General features: G+C 61.0%; 2 protein-coding genes across 2 annotated transcripts in view; one reads left to right on the top strand and one right to left on the bottom strand.

Moving 5' to 3' along the window:
• The window catches only part of LOC136569895 (5-aminolevulinate synthase, erythroid-specific, mitochondrial-like), a 33,481-nt gene extending 32,646 nt beyond the window's left edge, over positions 1–835 (bottom strand). Inside the window, exon 1 of the mRNA XM_066570249.1 lies at positions 772–835. The gene's annotated coding sequence lies outside the window, so the exon portion shown is untranslated. The remainder of the gene's footprint in view (positions 1–771) is intronic.
• Positions 836–2,811: 1,976 nt separating this feature from the next.
• Positions 2,812–20,950, top strand: PRICKLE3 (prickle planar cell polarity protein 3). Its single transcript, XM_066570456.1, has 9 exons — positions 2,812–2,865; positions 3,627–3,703; positions 4,354–4,534; positions 6,102–6,215; positions 8,687–8,824; positions 14,238–14,447; positions 17,417–17,600; positions 19,162–19,389; positions 20,740–20,950. Exons 1-9 carry the CDS (start codon positions 2,824–2,826, stop codon positions 20,751–20,753), a joined length of 1,188 nt encoding a protein of 395 aa, XP_066426553.1. The 5' UTR covers positions 2,812–2,823; the 3' UTR covers positions 20,754–20,950.
• Positions 20,951–21,055: the final 105 nt, after the last annotated feature.

Below are 21,055 nucleotides of genomic sequence, written 5' to 3'. Positions count from 1 at the left end.
CCAAAATCCCTCAAAAATCCCCCAGAATGCCCCAAAATCCCTCAAAAATGCCCCAAAATCCTTCAAAAATCCCCCAAAATCCCTCAAAAATCCCCCAAATCCTCCAGAAACCCCCAAAATCCCTCAAAAATCTCCCCAAATCCCCCAAAATTCCTCATATCGAGCAAAACTCTCCCAAATCCCCCCAAAACCACCATCCAAAATCCCCCCAAAATCTCCTCAAAACCCCAAATCCGCCTAAAATGCCCCTAAACCTCCCCAAAAATCCCCTAAAACCCCCCAAAACCCTCCAAAATCCCCCAGAAATCCCCCAAATCTCCCCAAAACCACCGTCCAAAATCCCCCAAAATCCCCTCAAAACCCCCCAAAATCACCCAAAACCCCCAAATCCCCCCAAAATGTCCCTGAATCTCCCCAAAATCCACCAAAATCCCTCAGAAATCCCCCAGAATCCCCCAAATCTCCCCAAAATCCCCCCCAAATCCCCCAAAATCCCCCGAAACCACCGCTAAAAATCCCCCCGAAACCCCTCAAAATCCCCACAAAATCGCCCCAAAATCCCCAAAAATGCTCCCCAAACCTCTCCAAAATCCACCCAAATCCCCCCAAATCTCCCCAAATACCCCAAAATCCCCCAAAACCACCGCCAGAAATCCCCCCAAAACTCCACAAAACCCCCACAATTCCCACCAAATCCCCCCAAAGTCGCCCCCAAATGCCCCAAATTCCCCCCAAAATGCCCCAAAATGCCCCAAATCCCCCGTTCCTCACCTGTTGTCCCGCGCTGAGGACGAACAACGAGCACTGGGGCCCCCCCAAACCGGGGCCCCCCAAAAACCCCGATAAACCCCGGGGGGCGGGGCTTGGACGGCAGAGGCTCCGCCCACGGCCACGCCCACCTGAACAAATGGGCCCCGAAGCCCCAAAAATGCCCTGAACGCCCCCAAAAATCCTCAAAACTCCCTGGTCCCGCCGAGCACCCCAAAATCCCAAACCCCCTGAGCCCCCCAAATCCCGAGACCCCCAAACCCCCCTGAACCCTCTGAGACCCCCAAAACCCCTGAACCCCCAAACACTCCCAAAGCCCCCGAGCCCCCCAAAACCCCCAAAACCTGGAACGCGCAAACCCCTGAACCCCCCAAACACCACCGAGCCCCCCAAAACCCCTGAGCGCCCCAAAACCCCCGAATCCCTGAACCCCCCATAGCCTCTGAATCTCCCGAACGCCCCAAAACCCCGAACCCACAAACCCCCGAGACCCCCCAACCCCTGAACCCCAAAACCTCCCCGAACCCCTGAACCCCCAAACCCCCGTGAACCCCCAAAACCCTCTGAACCCCTGAACCCCCCGAATCCCCAGAGCCCCCCAAAACCCCCGAATTCCTGGACCCCCCCAAGCCTCTGAATCCCCCGAACCCCCAAACCTCTGAACCCTCCAAACACCGCTGAACCCCTCAAACCCTGAACCCCCCGAACCCCCCAAACCCCCCTGAACCCCCAAAACCCCGAACCCCCAAACCCCCAAACCCCCGAGACCCCCCGAACCCCCTGAGCCCCCAAACCCTCCCACCTCAGAGCCCCCCAAAAGCTCCGAATCCCTGAACTCCCCCGAACCCCTAAACGGACGCCCTGAACCCCCAAAACCGCGAACCCCCAAACCCCCGAGACTCCCCAAACCCCTGAATCCCCCCAACCCCTGATCCTCACAACCCCCGCGAGCTCCTCAAATCCCAAATCCCCGAACCCCCGAACCCCCAAACCTCAGAGCCCCAAAAACCCCAAACCCCGAACCCCTGAACCCCAAAACCCCTGAACCTCCCGCACCTCCGAGCCCCCCGAACCCCTAAACCCCCAAACCTCAGAGCCCCAAAAACCCCAAACCCCGAACCCCTGAACCCCAAAACCCCTGAACCCCTGAACCTCCCGCACCTCCGAGCCCCCCGAAGCCCCGAACGCCCAAATCTCAAATCTCCCAAACCCCCGAACCCGTCACACACCCCAGAACCCCCCAAATCCCGAACCCCCAAAATCCCCAAACCCCGGAACACTTCAAACCCCCCCGCACCCCTCAAACCGCGAACCCCCAAACCGCGAACCCCCAAACCCCCCTGAAACCCCCCGAACCCCTCAAGCTCCGAACCCCCAAACCCTTAACCCACAAAGCCCTGAGCCCCTGACCCCCCCCCCGCCCCAGAGCCCCCCAAAACCCCCAATTCCTGGACCCCCCCAAGCCCCTGAATCCCCTGAGCCCCCAAACCCCCCCCAAACTCACCCGAACCCCCCAACCCTCGAACACCCCGCGAACCCCTCAAATCCCGAACCCCCAAACCCCTTAACCCACAAAGCCCTGAGCCCCTGAACCCCCCCCGCCCCAGAGTCCCCCAAACCCCCCAATTCCTGGACCCCCCCAAGCCCCTGAATCCCCTGAGCCCCCAAACCCCCCCCAAACGCACCCGAACCCCCCAACCCTCGAACACCCCGCGAACCTCTCAAATCCCGAACCCCCAAACCCCTTAACCCCCCCCCTTTCAGAGACCCCCGAACCCCCAAACCTCAAACCCCCCGAACCCCCAAACCCCAGCCCCCCCCTCAGAGCCCCCGAGCCCGCCCAGCTCTGACCGAGGGGCGTGGCCAGAGAGGTGGGCGTGGCCAGCGCCGCTGGGGGCGGGGTTTGGAGGGCGCCAAAGGTGGCTCCAGTGGGGGCGTGGCCTCGTGGCGATGGGCGGGGCTTAACTCGCCGTCTACCTGAAGGGGCGGGGCCTCCCTCAGGTGAGGGCGTGGCCAGTGCTGGGGGCGTGTCCGGGGGCGTGTCCAAGGCCCGCCATGTTCACCCGGGGGTCCCGGCGGCGGCGATCGGAGCGAGCCGTGAGGGCCGGGGGAACCGGGGGCGCTCTGGGCGGTTTTGGGGGGCTCTGGGGGCACTTGGGGGGCTCAGGGGCTTTGGGGGCCCTGTGGAGCAGCTTTGGGGGCGCTTTGGGGTCTCGGGGGGCTCTGGGGGAGGGGCCATGGGGGGTTCTGTGGCTCGGGGGTCTCAAAGGCGGCTCCAGGAAAGGCCTGTGGGGTTGGGGGGGGGCTGTAAGGTTGGGGGGCTTAGGGGGTGAACCCCAACCCCCCGCCCCATTTCGGGGGTTCCCTCCACCCATCCCTGACCCCATTTTTGGGGTTTTCCCCCGATCCCACGTGTGCCCACCCACAGACCCCCCCCCATTTCTGGCCCCCTCTGGCCTCTTTTACTGCCCCCCCCACCTTTTTCCTGCCCACCCCCCCCATTTTGATGCCCCCCCCCCCGGACCCCATTTTTGGGCTGTTTCCCCCCAGCCCCCCCAGCATTTTGGGGTGTCCCTGCCATCCCTTCTGGCTGGTTTTGGGGTGTCCCCCCCCCAGACCGTTTTTGGGCTCCCCCCTGACCCCCCTGGGATGGGAAGGGGATTTTGGGGTGCCCCTGACCCCGCTGTGCCCCCCTGGGATGGGAAGGGGATTTTGGGGTGCCCCTGACCCCCCTGGGATGGGAAGGGATTTTGGGGTGCCCCTGACTCCCCTGGGATGGGAGGGGATTTTGGGGTGCCCCTGACCCCCTGCGATGGGAAGGGGATTTTGGGGTGCCCCTGACCCCGCTGTGCCCCCAGGCCCAGGACCCCGAGCGGGGGCGGCCGTGCCGGGAGTGCCGGGAGCTCTGCCCGGGCTTCCAGGAGCACCCCTGGAGGTGAGGCCGCTTTTGGGGTGCCCCGGGATGGGAGGGGGATTTTGGGGTACCCCCATCACCCCCAGGGGCTGGGAGGGCGGTTTTGGGGTGTCCCTGGGGTGGGATGGGGGTTTTGGGGTGTCTCACATCACCCCCGGGATGGGAGGGCGGTTTTGGGGTGTCCCACATCGCCCCCCTTGCATGGGATGGGGATTTTGGGGTGCCCCTGAGCTGGGAGGGGAATATTGGGGTGTCCCCATTAACGGATTTTGGGGTGTCCCCATTAACGGATTTTGGGGTGTCCCTTTTCAGATTTTGGGGCGCCCCCTGACCGAATATTAGGATGCCCCACTACCAAATTTTGGGGTCCCCACGACCAGATTTTAGGGTGCCTCATCCCCAGATTTCGGGGTGTACCGTTATATTTTGGGGTCCTACATTCCTGGATTTTGGGGCCCCCCAACCATATTTCGGGGATTCCCTTCACCTTATTTGGGGTGCCCTATCCCCAGATTTCTGGGTGCCCACATTCCTGGATTTTAGGGTGTCCCCATTACAGATTTTGGGGTGCTCCTGACTGTATTTTGGGCTGCCCCATGACGAATTTTGGGGAGCCCCATCCCCAGATTTCGGGGTCCCCCTGACGGCGTTTCGGGGTCCCCCACCCCCAGGAAGCTCTGCCTGCACTGCAAATGCCCGCGGGGGGAGCACGTGGGGGGTGGGGTCCCCCCGGCCCTGCAGGGGGTCCTGGCCCGGCTGCTCCCCGAGTCCCACCCCCCCCCCGGCTCCGAGGATTCGGGGTGCTCGGCCGAGGAGTTCGCCTGGGCCCCCCCCGGCCTCAGCCCTGACCAGGTAACCCCGGGGACCCCCAAACCCCCCGGGACCCCAAAACACCCCAGGGATTGAACCCCCCCCATCTGTGCCCCCAAAACCCCCCGGGACCCCAAAACACCCCAGGGACCCCCAAACCCCCTGGGATGGAAACCACCCCCCCTCCCATCTGCACCCCCCAAAACACCCCAGGGATGGAAACCCCCCCCATCTGTGCCCCCCAAACCCCCCAGGACCCCAAAACACCCCAGGGATGGGGACCCCCCCCATCCATGTTCCCCAAAATGTTCTGACCCCCCTAAGACCCCCCCCCGACCTCAATTCCCCTGGGGTCCCCCCTCATGGAGCCCTGACCCCCCCCAAACCCCGCCCCAATCCCACCCAGGCCCCGCCCACCCCACAGATGCCCTTGCCCTGAGCCAAGCCCCGCCCCCTGGCCAGGCCATGCCCATGCAAACACGCCCCGCCCACCTTCTGAAGCCCCACCCCTTGTGCAGGAAACCCCTCCCACCTGCCACAGCAGCTCCCACTCTGTTGAGGCCCCGCCCCATAAGCCCCGCCCCCATTTCCCCTCAGCTGTTTCTCACCCCTGTCCAGTGAAGCCCTGCCCCATCCAAACCCTGCCCTCCCATCGGCCACACCCCCTCCAGGCCCCACCCACTGGTTAAGCCCCGCCCCATTTCCATGTGCAGGATTTTGTCACCTGCCCCACCCCACAGTGAAGCCACGCCCCCAGTGAGGCCCCACCCAATCCGCCCCACCCTGTCCAGTCACGCCCACTTAAGCCCCACCCCCTTCCCCACAGCTGACTCTGTGCCTCTCACACCTCTCCCATCAAACCCCGCCCACTGGGCCACACCCCTCCAAGCCCCACCCATTGTGGGACACCCCTCTGAAGCCCCACCCATGGCAAACATCTTAGCCCCGCCCTCTCCAGGTGTCCCAGTACTCCTCCCACCTGCTCCACATAGGCCACACCCCACTAAGCCCCACCCCTTGTGCCACACCTCGCTAAGCCCCGCCCCATTTAGCCCCGCCCCACTAAGTCTTGCCCCGCCCACGTGTGCCCATTCTTTTCGCTGCTCCCATTACACTCTGCCCCATTAAGCCCCGCCCCCAGGCGGATCTGCCCCACTAAGCCCCGCCCCCAGGTGTGCCAGTACTTCTCACTGCTCCCATTAAGCCCCGCCCTGTTTAGCCACGCCCCATTAAGCCCCGCCGAGCCCTGCCCCCAGGTGTCCGTATTTCCCACTGCTCCCGTTAAGCCCCGCCCCGCCGAGCCCCGCCCCGCTAAGCCCCGCCCCCAGGTCGGTCAGTATTTCGCGCTGCTCCCATTAAGCCCCGCCCCGTTGAGCCCCGCCCCGCTAAGCCCCGCCCCCAGGTCTGTCAGTATTTCCCGCTGCTCCCGTTAAGCCCCGCCCCACTGAGCCCCGCCCCGTTAAGCCCCGCCCCGCCGAGCCCCGCCCCGCTAAGCCGCACCCCCAGGTCTGTCAGTATTTCCCGCTGCTCCCGTTAAGCCCCGCCCCACTGAGCCCCGCCCCGTTAAGCCCCGCCCCCCGAGCCCCGCCCCGCTAAGCCCCGCCCCCAGGTCTGTCAGTATTTCGCGCTGCTCCCGCCCGCGCTGGTGCCGCGGCTGCGCAGCCCCGGGGAGCGGCACCGGCTGCGGGAGCTGCTCCGGCAGCTGCCCCCGCACGACCTCGAGGTGAGCGGGGCCGGGGGCACCGGGGGCACCGGGGGGCACCGGGGGCACCGGGGGCACCGGGGCCGGGTTTGGGGCCGTTCTGAGGCGTTCGGAGCTGGGTTTGGGGCTTTTTCTGGGCGTTTTTAAAGGCGGGGTTTGGGTATTTGGGGTGGTTTTGGGGTGGGATAAAGTGATGGTTGGGGTATTTGGGGTGGTTTTGGGATGCCAAAAAGTGGGGTTTGGGGTATTTGGGGTGGTTTTGGGATGCCAAAAAGTGGGGTTTGGGGTATTTGGGGCGGTTTTGGATGGTACAAAGTGGTTTTTGGGTTATTTGGGGAGGTTTTGGACGGTAGAAAGTGGTTTTTGGGGTATTTGTGGCAGTTTTGGATCCTATAAAGTGGTGTTTGGGGTATTTGGGGCGGTTTTGGATGGTACAAAGTGGTGTTTGGGGGGGATTTGGGGTGGTTTTGGGATGCTATAAAATGGTGTTTGGGGTGGTTTTGGATGGTGCAAAGTGGTTTTGGGATGCTATAAAGTGGGTTTTGGGGTATTTGGGGAGGTTTTGGATGCTATAAAGTGGTGTTTGGGGTATTTGGGGCGGTTTTGGATGGTACAAAGTGGTTTTTGGGGTATTTGGGGAGGTTTTGGATGGTAGAAAGTGGTTTTTGGGGTATTTGTGGCAGTTTTGGATCCTATAAAGTGGTGTTTGGGGTATTTGGGGCGGTTTTGGATGGTGCAAAGTGGTTTTGGGGTGGTTTTGGGATGCTATAAAGTGGGTTTTGGGGTATTTGGGGCGGTTTTGGATGGTACAAAGTGGTTTTTTGGGGGGTACTTGGGGTGGTTTTGGGATGCTATAAAGTGGTATTTGGGGTGATTTTGGATGGTACAAAGTGGTTTTTGGTGTGTTTGGGGTGGTTTTGGGATGCTGTAAAGTGGGTTTTGCAGTGTTTGGGGTGATTTTGGATGGTACAAACGGGGTTTTGGGGGATTTGGGGGATTTGGGGCAGTTTTGGATGGTACAAAGTGGTTTTGGGGTGGTTTTGGGATGCTATAAAGTGGTTTTTGGGGTATTTGGGGTGGTTTTGGATGGTGCAAAGTGGTTTTGGGGTGGTTTTGGGATGCTATAAAGTGGGTTTTGGGGTGTTTGGGGTGGTTTTGGATGGTACAAAGTGGGTTTTGGGGGATTTGGGATGGTTTTGGGATGCTATAGAGTGGTGTTTGGGGTATTTGGGGTGGTTTTGGATGATACAATGTGGTGTTTGGGGTGTTTGGGGTGGTTTTGGGATGCTATAGAGTGGTGTTTGGGGTGTTTGGGGTGGTTTTGGGATGCTACAATGTGGTTTTTGCGGTGTTTGGGGTGATTTTGGATGGTACAAACGGGGTTTTGGGGGATTTGGGGTGGTTTTGGGATGCTATAAAGTGATGGTTGGGGTGTTTGGGGTGGTTTTGGGATGGTGCAAAGTGGTTTTTGGGGAGGCTTTGGGGTATTTGGGGTGATTTTGGTTGGTACAAAATGGGTTTTGGGGGGATTTTGGGGGAATTTGGGGTGGTTTTGGATGGTACAAAGTGGGTTTTGGGGTATTTGGGGCAGTTTTGGATGCTATAAAGTGGTTTTTGGGGTATTTGGGGCGGTTTTGGATGGCACAAAGTGGTTTTGGGGTGGTTTTGGGATGCTATAAAGTGGGTTTTGGGGTATTTGGGGTGGTTTTGGATGGTGCAAAGTGGTTTTCTGGGGGGTATTTGGGGTGATTTTGGTTGGTACAAAATGGGTTTTGGGGGTTTTGGGGAATTGGAGGTGTTTTGAGATGCTATTAAGTGGTGGTTTGGGGGTATTTGGGGTATTTGGGGCGGTTTTGGATGGTCCAAAGCCGTTTTGGGGGGGTTTGGGGGTGTTTGAGGACATTTTGGATGGTACAGAGTGGTTTTTGGGGGGATTTATGGGAATTTGGGGGGATTTTGGATGGTATAAAGTGGTTTTGGGGCGGGGGTTTGGGGTATTTGGCGAGATTTCGGGTGCTACAGAGCAATTTTTGGGGTGTTTGGGGTGTGATTTGGGGTGTTTTGGGGTAATTGGGTTATTTCAGGGTGTTTTATGGCGTTTTCTTGTATTTTTGGGTTGTTTTAGGGTGGTCTTGGGTTGTTCTAAGGCATTTTTGGGGTGGTTTCGGGTCGTTCGAGGGCAGTTTTGGGGTGGTTTCAGGTCGTTCTAAGGCATTTTTGGGGCAGTTTTGGGTTGTTCAAGGATGTTTTTGGGGTGGATTTGGGCTTGAGGTGTTTTTGGGGTGGATTTGGGTTGTTTGAGGGCATTTTTGGGGTGGATTTCCGTTGTTCAAGGGTATTTTTGAACTGATTTTGGGTTGGGTTTTTGGGGTGGATTTGGTGTTTCTAGGTAGTTTTGGGGTGCATTTGGTGTCCTGGGGTATTTTTGGGGTATTTTTGGGGTTTTTTTGGGGTATTTTGGGGTGGTCTGAGGTTCTCCCGCCCCTCCCCAGCCCCAGTTTTGCCACGACCTGGACGAGGCCGAGCGTCGGGAGCTGAAACTTTTCGCCCAACGCCGGAAACGGGAAAATTTGGGGCAAGGGAGCGTCCGGCCCCTCCCCCTCACCAGCGCGGGGGCCGTGTGCCAGCAGGTGGGGGCACCCCGAAAACGGCACCCCGAAAATGGGCAGAAAATGGGCACCCCAAAAATCGGCACCCCGAAAACGGCACCCCGAAAATGGGCACCCAAAAATCGGCACCTCAAAATGGGCACCTCAAAAATGGGCAGAAAATGGGCACCCCAAAAATGGGCACCTCAAAAATGGGCACCCCGAAAATGGGCACCTCAAAATGGGCACCCCGAAAATGGGCAGAAAATGGGCACCCCAAAAATGGGCAGAAAATGGGCACCCCAAAAATGGGCACCTCAAAAATCGGCACCCCGAAAATGGGCACCTCAAAAATGGGCAGAAAATGGGCACCCCGAAAACGGCCAACCCCAAAATGGGCACCTCAAAATGGGCAGAAAATGGGCACCCCCGAAAATGGGCGCCCCAAAAATGGGCACCCCCAAAATGGGCAGAAAATGGACACCCCAAAAATGGGCACCTCAAAAATGGGTGCCCCAAAAACGGCACCCCGAAAATGGGCACCTCAAAAATGGGCACCCCAAAAATGGGCACCTCAAAAATGGGCAGAAAATGGGCACCCCAAAAATGGCCACCCCCAAAATGGGCACCTCGAAAATGGGCACCCCGAAAATCGGCACCCCAAAAATCGGCAGCCCAAAAATGGGCAGAAAATGGGCACCCCCAAAACGGCACCCCGAAAATGCGCACCCCAAAAATGTCCACCCCCAAAATGGGCACCCCGAAAATGGGCACCCCGAAAATCGGCACCCCAAAAACGGCACCCCGAAAATGGGCACCCCAAAAACGGGCACCCCAAAAACGGGCACCCCAAAAATCGGCACCTCAAAATGGGCACACAATGGGCACCCCCAAAACCAGGCACCCCAAAAATCGGCACCCCGAAAATGGGCACCCCAAAAATCGGCACCCCGAAAACGGCACCCCGAAAATGGGCACCCCGAAAATGGGCAGAAAATGGGCACCCCAAAAATCGGCACCTCAGAATGGGCACAAAATGGGCACCCCCAAAAATGGGCACGCCCAAAATGGGCAGAAAATGGGCACCCCGAAAATGGGCACTCAGAAAATGGGCACCCCAAAAATGGGCACCCCAAAAACGGCACCCCAAAAATCGGCACCTCAAAATGGGCACCCCGAAAATGGGCACCCCAAAAACGGCACCCCGAAAATGGGCAGAAAATGGACACCCGAAAATGGGCACCCCGAAAACGGCACCCCAAAAACGGCACCCCAAAAATCGGCACCTCAAAATGGGCAGAAAATGGGCACCCCCAAAACGGGCACCCCCAAAAATGGGCACCCCCAAAATGGGCAGAAAATGGGCACCCCAAAAACGGCACCCCCAAAAATGGGCACCCCCAAAAATGGGCAGAAAATGGGCACCCCAAAAACGGCACCCCAAAAACTGGCACCTCAAAATGGGCATCCCGAAAATGGGCAGAAAACGGGCACCCCAAAAAGGGCACCCCGAAAATGGGCACCTCAAAAATGGGCAGAAAATGGGCACCCCAAAAATGGGCAGAAAATGGGCACCCCGAAAACGGCACCCCGAAAACGGCACCCCAAAAATCGGCACCTCAAAATGGGCAGAAAATGGGCACCCCCAAAAATGGGCAGAAAATGGGCACCCCCAAAAATCGGCACCTCAAAAATGGGCACTCAGAAAATGGGCACCCCAAAAATGGGCACCCCAAAAATGGGCACCCCAAAAACGGCACCTCAAAATGGGCAGAAAATGGGCACCTCAAAAATGGGCACCCCCAAAATGGGCACCCCGAAAATGGGCACCCCAAAAATGGGCACCCTTAAAATCGGCACCCCGAAAATGGGCACCCCGAAAATGGGCAGAAAATGGGCACCCCAAAAATCGGCACCACAAAATGGGCACCCCCAAAAATGGGCACGCCCAAAATGGGCACTCCCAAAATGGGCACCCCAAAAATCGGCACCCCAAAAACGGCACCCCAAAAATCGACACCCCGAAAATGGGCACCCCAAAAACGGCACCCCGAAAATCGGCAGAAAATGGGCACCCCAAAAATCGGCACCTCAAAAATGGGCACTCAGAAAATGGGCACCCCAAAAATGGGCACCCCCAAAAATCGGCACCCCAAAAATGGGCACCCCAAAAGGGCAGAAAATGGGCACCCCAAAAATGGCCAACCCCAAAATGGGCACCCCGAAAATGGGCAGAAAATGGGCACCTCAAAAATCGGCACCCCAAAAATCGGCACCTCAAAATGGGCACCCCAAAAATGGGCACCTCAAAAATGGGCAGAAAATGGGCACCCCCAAAAATCGGCCCCCCAAAAATCGGCGCCCCAAGAATCGGCACCTCAAAAATGGGCACCCCCAAAATGGGCACCTCAAAAATGGGCACCCCAAAAATCGGCACCCCTAAAATGGGCTGAAAATGGGCACCTCAAAATCGGCACCCCAAAAATCGGCACCCCAAAAATCGGCACCCCGAAAATCGCCACCCCAAAAATGGGCACCTCAAAAATGGGCACCCCAAAAATCGGCACCTGAAAATGGGCACCCCCAAAAACGGCACCCCAAAAAGGGCAGAAAATGGGCACCCCGAAAATGGGCACCCCGAAAATGGGCACCCCAAAATGGGCAGAAAATGGGCACCTCAAAATGGGCACCCCAAAATGGGCACCCCCAAAAATGGGCACCTCAAAATGGGCATCCCCAAAATGGGCAGAAAATGGGCACCCCAAAAATCGGCACCCCCAAAATGGGCAGAAAATGGGCACCCTAAAACCGGGCACCCCAAAAATGGCAGCCTAAAACAGCACCCCAAGAACGGGCCAGAAAGGGCCCCCCAAAATCAAGGGGTGCCAGTTTTGGGGGTTGCACCCTAAAGTCTCGGGGCACCCCCGGAGCCCCCATTTCCCTGCAGTGCAGGGGGGTCCTGGCAGTCCCAAAATCACCCAGTGCACCCCAAAATCACCCATAACCACCCATTGCACCCCAAAATCACCCAGTGCACCCCAAAATCACCCACAACCACCCATTGCACCCCAAAATCACCCAGTGCACCCCAAAATCACCCATAACCACCCATTGCACCCCATAACCACCCCATAACCACCCATTGCACCCCAAAATCACCCAGTGCACCCCAAAATCACCCAGTGCACCCCAAAATCACCCACAACCACCCATTGCACCCCAAAATCACCCAGTGCACCCCAAAATCACCCACAACCACCCATTGCACCCCATAACCACCCATAACCACCCCAAAATCACCCATTGCACCCCATAACCACCCATTGCACCCCATAACCACCCCATAACCTCCCATTGCACCCCAAAATCACCCATTGCACCCCATAACCACCCCATATCCACCCCATTGCACCCCATAACCACCCCATAACCTCCCATTGCACCCCAAAATCACCCATTGCACCCCTAAACCACCCATTGCACCCCTAAACCACCCAAAATCACCCATTGTACCCCATAACCACCCCATAACCACCCCGTTAACACCCATTGCACCCCATAACCACCCCATAACCACCAAGTGAACCCCATAACCACTCATTGTACCCCATAACCACCCAAAATCACCCATTGCACCCCACAACCACCCATAACCACCCATTGCACCCCATTGTACCCCATATCCACCCCATAACCACCCATTGCACCCCATAACCACTCCATAACCACCCATTGCACCCCATAACCTCTCCATAACCACCCATTGTACCCCATTGTACCCCATAGCCACCCACTGAACCCCATAACCACCCCATAACCACCCCATAACCTCCCATTGCACCCCATAACCACCCCATAACCTCCCATTGCACCCCATATCCACCCCATAACCACCCCATTGTACCCCATAACCACCCCATATCCACCCCATATGCACTCTCAGCACCCCAAACATGGGTAGTGTGACGCCCCATAATGAGGGGGGAACCCCAAAAAGGGGGGGGAACGGGGATTGGAATGATTGTGGGGGTGCCCAAAAACGGGGAAGAAAAGCCCAAAACTGGGGTGGGGGGCTATAACTGGGGGGAGGGGGGGGGGGGTTGCACCCCAATTCCGGGCCCCCCGACCCCCCCAGGTTTATGGGTGGGGGGGTCTGTACCGGGGGGGTTACACCCCAATTCCGGGCCCCCCTGACCCCCTGTTGTAAGGGATGGGGGGCTGTAAATGGGGGGCTCACACCCCAAATTCCAGCCCCCCTGACTCCCCGGGCTGAGGGGTGGGGGGCTGTAAAATTGGGGGATCACACCCCCAAATTCCCAGCCCCTCTGACCACCCCGGGGTGGGGGCTGTAAAATGGGGGGATCCCACCCCAGATTCCAGCCCTCCCTGACTCCCCAGGCTGAAGGATGGGGGGTTGTAAAATGGGGGGATCGCACCCCAAATTCCCGGCCCCTCTGATCACCCCGGGCTGAGGGCTGGGGGGCTGTAAAATGGGGGGATCCCACCCCCAATTCCCGGCCCCCCCAACTCCCCGGGCTGAGGGGTGGGGGGCTGTAAAATGGGGGTGTTACCCCCCCAAATCCCAACCCCTCTGACTCCCTGGGCTGAGGGTGGGGGGCTGTAAAAAGGGGGAATCCCACCCCCAATTCCAGCCCCCCCTGACTCCCCGGGCTGATGGGTGGGAGGCTGTAAAAAGGGGGGGATCACACCCCAAATTCCCGGGGCTATAAAATGGGGGTGTTACCCCCCCAATTCCAGCCCCCCTGACACCCCGGGCTGAGGGTGGGGGGCTGTAAATGGGGGATCCCACCCTAGATCCCAGCCCCCCCTGACTCCCCGGGCTGAGGGGTGGGGCTGTAAAATGGGGGTGTTACCCCCCAATTCCCGGCCCCCTTGACCACCCGGGGCTGAGGGGTGGGGGGCTGTAAAAAGGGGGGATCCCACCCCCAATTCCAGCCCCCCCTGACTCCTCAGGCTGAGGGTGGGGGCTGTAAAATGGGGGTGTTACCCCCCAGGTTCCAGCCCCCCTGACTCCCCGGGCTGAGGGGTGGGGGGTTTAAAATGGGGGGATCACACCACCAATTCCAGCCCCCTCTGACCACCCCAGGCTGAGGGCTGGGGGGCTGTAAAATGGGGGGATCCCACCCCAGATCCCAGCCCCCCCCGACTCCCCGGGCTGAGGGCTGGGGGGCTATAAAATGGGGGTGTTACCCCCCCAATTCCAGCCCCCCCCGACTCCTCGGGCTGAGGGCTGTGTGGGGCTGTAAAATGGGGGATCCCACCCCAGATCCCAGCCCCCCCCGACTCCCCGGGCTGATGGGTGTGTGGGGCTGTAAAATGGGGGTGTTACCCCCCCAATTCCAGCCCCCCCCGACTCCCCGGGCTGAGGGCTGTGTGGGGCTGTAAAATGGGGACCCCGCCCCAGATGCCAGCGCGGTCCCCGTTGTTCCCGCAGTGCGGGGCCGCGGTGCGCGGCGGGGCCCTGGCCGTGTTCGCGGCGCGGGCGGGGCTCGGGCTGTGCTGGCACCCGCGCTGCTTCCGGTGCCAGCAGTGCCAGCAGCCCCTCGTGGACCTCATCTACTTCTGCCCCGGCGACAGCGGGCGGCTGCTGTGCGGGCGGCACCACGGGGACAGCGTGCGGCACCGCTGCCCCGGCTGCGACGAGGTACCGGGCTATGGGGGGATGTGGGGGGCTCAGGGTGGGTATGGGGTCCTGAGGGTGGTTATGGGGTGGTTATGGGGTGCTATGGGCAGTTATGGGGTGCTCAGTGTGGTTATGGGGCAGCACCGTGGGGACAGCGTGCGGCACCGCTGCCCCGGCTGCGACGAGGTACCGGGGTATGGGGGGATATGGGGGGCTCAGGGTGGGTATGGGGTGGTTATGGGCAGTTATGGGGTGGTTATGGGGTGCTATCAGTGGCTATGGGGGGCATATGGGGTCCTGAAGGGGGGGTTATGGAGTGGTTATGGGGTGCTCAGGGTGGGTATGGGGTGGTTATGGGCAGTTATGGGGTGGTTATGGGGTGCTATGGGCAGTTATGGGGTGCTCAGTGTGGTTATGGGGCAGCACCGTGGGGACAGCGTGCGGCACCGCTGCCCCAGCTGTGACAAGGTACCGGGGTATGGGGGGCTCAGGGTGGGTATGGGGTCCTGGAGGGCTGGGTATGGGGGGCTCAGGGTGGGTATGGGGTGGTTATGGGCAGTTATGGGGTGGTTATGGGGTGCTATGGGCAGTTATGGGGTGGTTATGGGGTGCTATGGGCAGTTATGGGGTGCTCAATGTGGTTATGGGGCAGCACCATGGGGACAGCGTGCGGCACCGCTGCCCCAGCTGCGACGAGGTACCGGGGTATGGGGGGATATGGGGGGCTCAGGGTGGGTATGGGGTGGTTATGGGTGGTTATAGGCAGTTATGGCGTGGTTATGGGGTGGTTATGGGGTGCTTAATGTGGTTATGGGGCAGCACCATGGTTACAGCATGCGGCACCGCTGCCCCGGCTGCGACGAGGTACCGGGGTATGGGGGGCTCAGGGTGGGTATGGGGTGGTTATGGGTGGTTATGGGCAGTTATGGGGTGGTTATGGGGTGGTTATGGGGTGGTTATGGGGTGCTCAGGGTGGGTATGGGGTGCTGTGGGGTGCTGACTGTGATTATGGGGTGGTTATGGGGTGGTTATGGGGTGCTATCAGTGGTTATGGGGTGGGGATGTGGTGCTCAGGGCAGTAATCGAGTGCTCAGTGTGGTTATGGGGTGGTTATGGGGTGCTATGGGCAGTTATGGCGTGGTTATGGGGTGCTATCAGTGGTTATGGGGTGGGGATGTGGTGCTCAGGGCAGTAATCGAGTGCTCAGGGTGGTTATGGGGTGGTTATGGGGTGCTATGGGCAGTTATGGGGTGCTGGGGGTGTGGTTATGGGGTGATTATGGCGTGGTTTTGGGGTGCTATCAGTGGTTATGGGGTGGTTATGGGGTGCTGGGAGCAGTTAAGGGGTGCTTGGGGTGGGTATGGGGTGAGTATGAGGTGGTTATGGGGTGCTCAGTCTGGTTATGGGGTGAGTATGAGGTGGTTATGGGGTGCTCAGTGTGCTTATGGGGTGGGTATGGGTGGTTATGGGGTGCTCAGTGTGGTTATGGGGTGCTCAGTGTGGTTATGGGGTGGGTATGGGTGGTTATGGGGTGCTCAGTGTGGTTATGGGATGGGTATGGGTGGTTATGGGGTGCTCAGTGTGGTTATGGGGTGCACCATGGGGACACCTCTGCCCTGGCTGTGACGAGGTGAAGCAGTGTGGGGTGGGGATTGGGGTTATGGGGTGCTGGGAGCAGTTATGGGGGGGTTATGGGGTGCTCAGTGTGGTTATGGGGTGCTGGGAGCAGTTATGGGGTGGGTATGGGGTGCTCAGTGTGATTATGGGGTGCTGTGGGCAGTTATGGGGGGTTATGGGGTGCTCTGGGTGGTTTTGGGGGGCTGAGGGGTTCTTTGGGTGCTGGGCACTCCTCCATCTCCTCCTGGTACTCCCCAGCTGATTTTTGGGGGTCTCTGTGTCCCTGACCCCTCTTTCCCCCCCCCCCCCCATCCCAGCTGATTTTTGGGGTCTCTGGGGCTCTCTGTGTCCCTGACCCCCCTCTTTTCCCCCCCCATCCCCGCTGATTTTTGGGGGTCCCTGGGGGTCTCTGTGTCCCTGACCCCCCTCTTATCCCCCCCCTCCCAGCTGATTTTTGGGGGTCTCTGTGTCCCTGACCCCCCTCTTTTCCCCCCTCCCCACTGATTTTTGGGGTCTCTGGGGGTCTCTGTATCCCTGACCTCCCCCTTTTCCCCCCATCCCAGCTGATTTTTGGGGTCTCTGTGTCCCTGACCCCCTCTTTCCCCATCCCCGCTGATTTTTGGGGTCTCTGTGTCCCTGACCCCCTCTTTCCCCATCCCCGCTGATTTTTGGGGTCTCTGTGTCCCTGACCCCCTCTTTCCCCATCCCAGCTGATTTTTGGGGGTCTCTGTGTCCCTGACCCCCTTCTTTTCCCCCCCATCCCAGCTGATTTTTGGGGGTCTCTGTATCCCTGACCCCTCTCTTTTCCCCCCTCCCCACTGATTTTTGGGGTCTCTGGGGGTCTCTGTGTCCCTGACCCCCCCCTCTTTCCCCCCCATCCCAGCTGATTTTTGGGGGTCTCTGTATCCCTGACCCCCCTCTTTCCCCCCCCCCCATCCCCGCTGATTTTTGGGGGTCTCTGTGTCCCTGACCCCCCTTTTCCCCCTCCCCGCTGATTTTTGGGGACCCTGGGGGTCTCTGTATCCCTGACCCCCCCGTGCTCCCCCAGCTGATTTTTGGGGTCTCTGGCACTGACCCCCTCCCCAGCTGATTTTTGGGGGCTCTGAGGGGTCTCTGGGGGTCTCTGTGTCCCTGACCCCCCTCTTTCCCCCTCCCCGCTGATTTTTGGGGTCTCTGTGTCCCTGACCCCCCTCTTTTCCCCCCCATCCCAGCTGATTTTTGGGGGTCTCTCTGTCCCTGACCCCCTCTTTCCCCCCATCCCAGCTGATTTTTGGGGGTCTCTGTATCCCTGACCCCCCTCTTTTCCCCCCCATCCCAGCTGATTTTTGGGGGTCTCTGTGTCCCTGACCCCCCTCTTTTCCCCCCCATCCCAGCTGATTTTCGGGGGGCGCTGGGCCGAGGCCGGGGGGCGCCGCTGGCACCTGCGCCACCTGCGCTGCCTGGAGTGCGAGGGGGCCCTGGACCCCCAGAGCCTGCCCGGGGGGGAGGGGCAGCCCCTGTGCCCCCCCTGCCGCGCCCGCCGCGCCCACCTGTGCGACACCTGCGGGGACCCCATCGGTGAGGGGCCGGGTTTGGGGGTCCCTGGGGGTCCCAAGCTTGTCCTAAGAGAGGGCCTGGGGGGTTTAGGGATGTCCAGGGTGGGTTTGGGGGCCACAGGAGAAGTTTTGGGGGTCCTAAAGGGGTCCTCAGGAGGGGCTTGGGGGTCCTAAAGGGGTCCTAAGAGAAGGCCCTGAAGGGTTTGGGGGTGTCCAGGGTGGGTTTGGGGGACCCCAGGGGAAGTTTTGGGGGTGTCCCGGAGGATTTGGGGGTGCCCAGGGGGTCCTAAAGGGGTCCTCAGGAGGGGTTTGGGGGTCCCAGGCATCCTAAGAGAGGGCCCTGAAGGGTTTGGGGGTCCCCAGGGGAAGGTTTGGGGGCCACAGGAGAAGTTTTGGGGGTGTCCCGGAGGATTTGGGGGTCCTAAAGGGGTCCTCAGGAGGGGCTTGGGGGTCCTAAAGGGGTCCTAAGAGAAGGCCCTGAAGGGTTTGGGGGTGTCCAGGGTGGGTTTGGGGGACCCCAGGGGAAGTTTTGGGGGTCCTCGGAGGGGTTTGGGGGTCCCAGGGACGGTTTGGGGGTGCCCAGGAGGGTTTGGGGGTGCCCAGGGGGTCCTAAAGGGGTCCTCAGGAGGGGTTTGGGGGTCCCAGGGGTCCTAAGAGAGTCCCTGGGGGGGTTTGGGGGTCCCCAGGGGGCTTTGGGGTGCCCTGGGGGGTACATGGGGGTCCCTGGGGGTCTTAAGGGAGTGTCCAGTGGGGGTTTGGGGATCTGTAGGGGAATTCGGGGGTCCCAGGAGCAGTTTGGGGGTCCCCAGGGGATCCTAAGAGGGTCCCTAGGGCGGCTTGGGGGTCCTAAGGGGGTCCCCCGGGGCAGTTTGGGGTCCCTGGGAGGGTTTTAGGGTCCCCAGGGGGCTTTGGAGATCCCAAGGGGTCCTAAAGGGGTTCAGGGGGGATTCGTGGGGGTTCCTGGGGTGGTCTGGGGGTTCCCTCAGTGTCCCCATTGTCCCATCTGTCCCCCCACTGTCCCTAGAGGTGCAGGACCCCCACATCAAACACAGGGGGCAGCACTGGCACCCCCAGTGTCCCCTCACTGTCCCCATTGTCCCCATTGTCCCCAGACCTGCAGGACCCCCACGTCACCCACAGGGGGCAGCACTGGCACCCCCAGTGTCCCCTCACTGTCCCCATTGTCCCCATTGTCCCCATTGTCCCCAGACCTGCAGGACCCCCACGTCACCCACAGGGGGCAGCACTGGCACCCCCAGTGTCCCCTCACTGCCCCCATTGTCCCCAGTGTCCCCTCACTGCCCCCATTGTCCCCATTGTCCCCAGACCTGCAGGACCCCCTCGTCACCCACAGGGGGCAGCACTGGCACCCCCAGTGTCCCCTCACTGTCCCTGTTGTCCCCAGACCTGCAGGACCCCCTCGTCACCCACAGGGGGCAGCACTGGCACCCCCAGTGTCCCCTCACTGCCCCCATTGTCCCCATTGTCCCCAGACCTGCAGGACCCCCACGTCACCCACAGGGGGCAGCACTGGCACCCCCAGTGTCCCCTCACTGTCCCCTCATTGTCCCCATTGTCCCCAGACCTGCAGGACCCCCACGTCACCCACAGGGGGCAGCACTGGCACCCCCTCCCCGGCTGTTTCCGCTGTGCCCCCTGCGGGCGCCCCCTGCTGGGCCGGCCCTTCCTGCCCCGGGGGGGGCAAATCTTCTGCTCCCCCCGCTGCGCCCCCAGCAACGACAACAACAACAACAGCCCCGGGCCCCGCAGCGCCCCCCGGAGGAGATCCTGGGGAGGGGCACCCCCGGCAGGTGAGGCTGGGGGGACTGGGAGGGACTGGGGGGACTGGGGGGGACTGGGAGGGTGGGGGGGGGCAATGGGAGGGACTGGGAGGGAGAAATGGGATGGACTGGGAGGGGATTGGGAGGGACTGGGAGGGACTGGGAGGGTGGGGGGGGCAATGGGAGGGACTGGGGGGGACTGGGAGGGAAAAATGGGATGGACTGGGAGGGGATTGGGGGGAACTGCAGGGGGACTGAGAGGGACTGGGGGGGAACTGGGAGGGACTGGGGGGGGCAATGGGAGGGACTGGGGGGGAAAAATGGGATGGACTGGGAGGGGACTGGGAGGGATTGGGAGGGACTGGGGGGAACTGGGAGGGAGAAATGGGATGGACTGGGAGGGGACTGGGGAGGACTGCGGGGGAACTGGAAGGGATTGGGGGGGGGAATGGGAGGGACTGGGGGGGAGAAATGGGATGGACTGGGGGGGGATTGGGGGGAACTGGGAGGGACTGGGGGGGAATGGGAGGGACTGGGGCGAACTGGGAGCTGCTGGGGGAATTACTGGGAGCCCTGGGGGCAGCACTAGAGAGGCTCACTGGGAGTAACTGGGAGCACTGGGAGTAACTGGGGAGGTTAACAGGGGTTGACTGGGGTTGACTGGGGTTAACTGGGGAGGTTGACTGGGGTTAACTGGGGTTAACTGGGGTTAACTGGGGAGGTTGACTGGGGTTAACTGGGGTCGCTAACTGGGCTCACCGGGCCCCTCCCCCACAGGCTGCCAGCCCCAGTTCCGCCGGGGGGGTCCCCACCGCCACTCCCTGCCCGAGCTGGGGGCCACGCCCCGCCCCTCCCCCACCGGCCCCTCCCCCCACGGCCCCTCCCCCACCAGACCCTCCCTCCACCGCCACTCCCTGCCCGACCTGGGGGCCGCCCCCTGCCCCACCCCCCGTGGCCCCTCCCCTCCCCCCTCCAGCCCCCGCCCCTCCCCCCCCCAGGGCTCCCCCCCAGTGCTGCGGCGGGGGAGGGGCCGGGGCCGCCCCCGCTGGCCTTCATCATCATCATCATCATCATCCTCCTCCTCGTGGGAGGGGCTGTTCCTGGGGGAGCCCATCCCCCTCCCCCCGCAGCTCCGCCCCCCCGGGGCCTCCCCAGTCCCCACCCAGCAACCCCGGCCCCGCCCCCGGTCCCGAGGCTGCCGCCTGGCCTGACCCCCCATGACCTCTGACCTCTCTGTGACCTCTGACCTCTGCCTGGAGCCTCTGCTCTCTGTGGGACCTCTGTAACCCATTTGTGACCCTGCTGTGACCCCTGACCTCTCTGTGACACCGCTGACCCCTGTGCTGGCCCTCTGACCTCTCTTGGTGGCCTCAACCTCAGGGACCTCCTGGTGACCTCCTGCTACTGACCTTTGACCTCTACTCTCCTCTGGGGCCTTTGCTGCTGGCCTTTGACCTCTGCCCCCCCTCCGGGGCGTGACCTTTGCACTGTGACCCCCGTGGCCGCCTCAGGGACCCCCCGACCTGTGCCCGGTGACCTTTGACCCCTCGAGCGCAGCTTTAATAAAGGGGCGGAGCCCCCGTTCGTTCCCCAGTGTCTTTGGAGCCCCGTGCCGGGGCGGGGGGGATGCGGGGCGGGTTCGGGGTGAGCCCGGGATGGCCCCGGAGCCCCCGGGGCCGCCATTTTGAGCAGCGAA

Source organism: Molothrus aeneus, unplaced genomic scaffold, assembly GCF_037042795.1.
Source record: "Molothrus aeneus isolate 106 unplaced genomic scaffold, BPBGC_Maene_1.0 scaffold_30, whole genome shotgun sequence".
Lineage (NCBI taxonomy): Eukaryota > Metazoa > Chordata > Aves > Passeriformes > Icteridae > Molothrus > Molothrus aeneus.
This window is presented reverse-complemented; position numbering and strand designations above follow the sequence as displayed.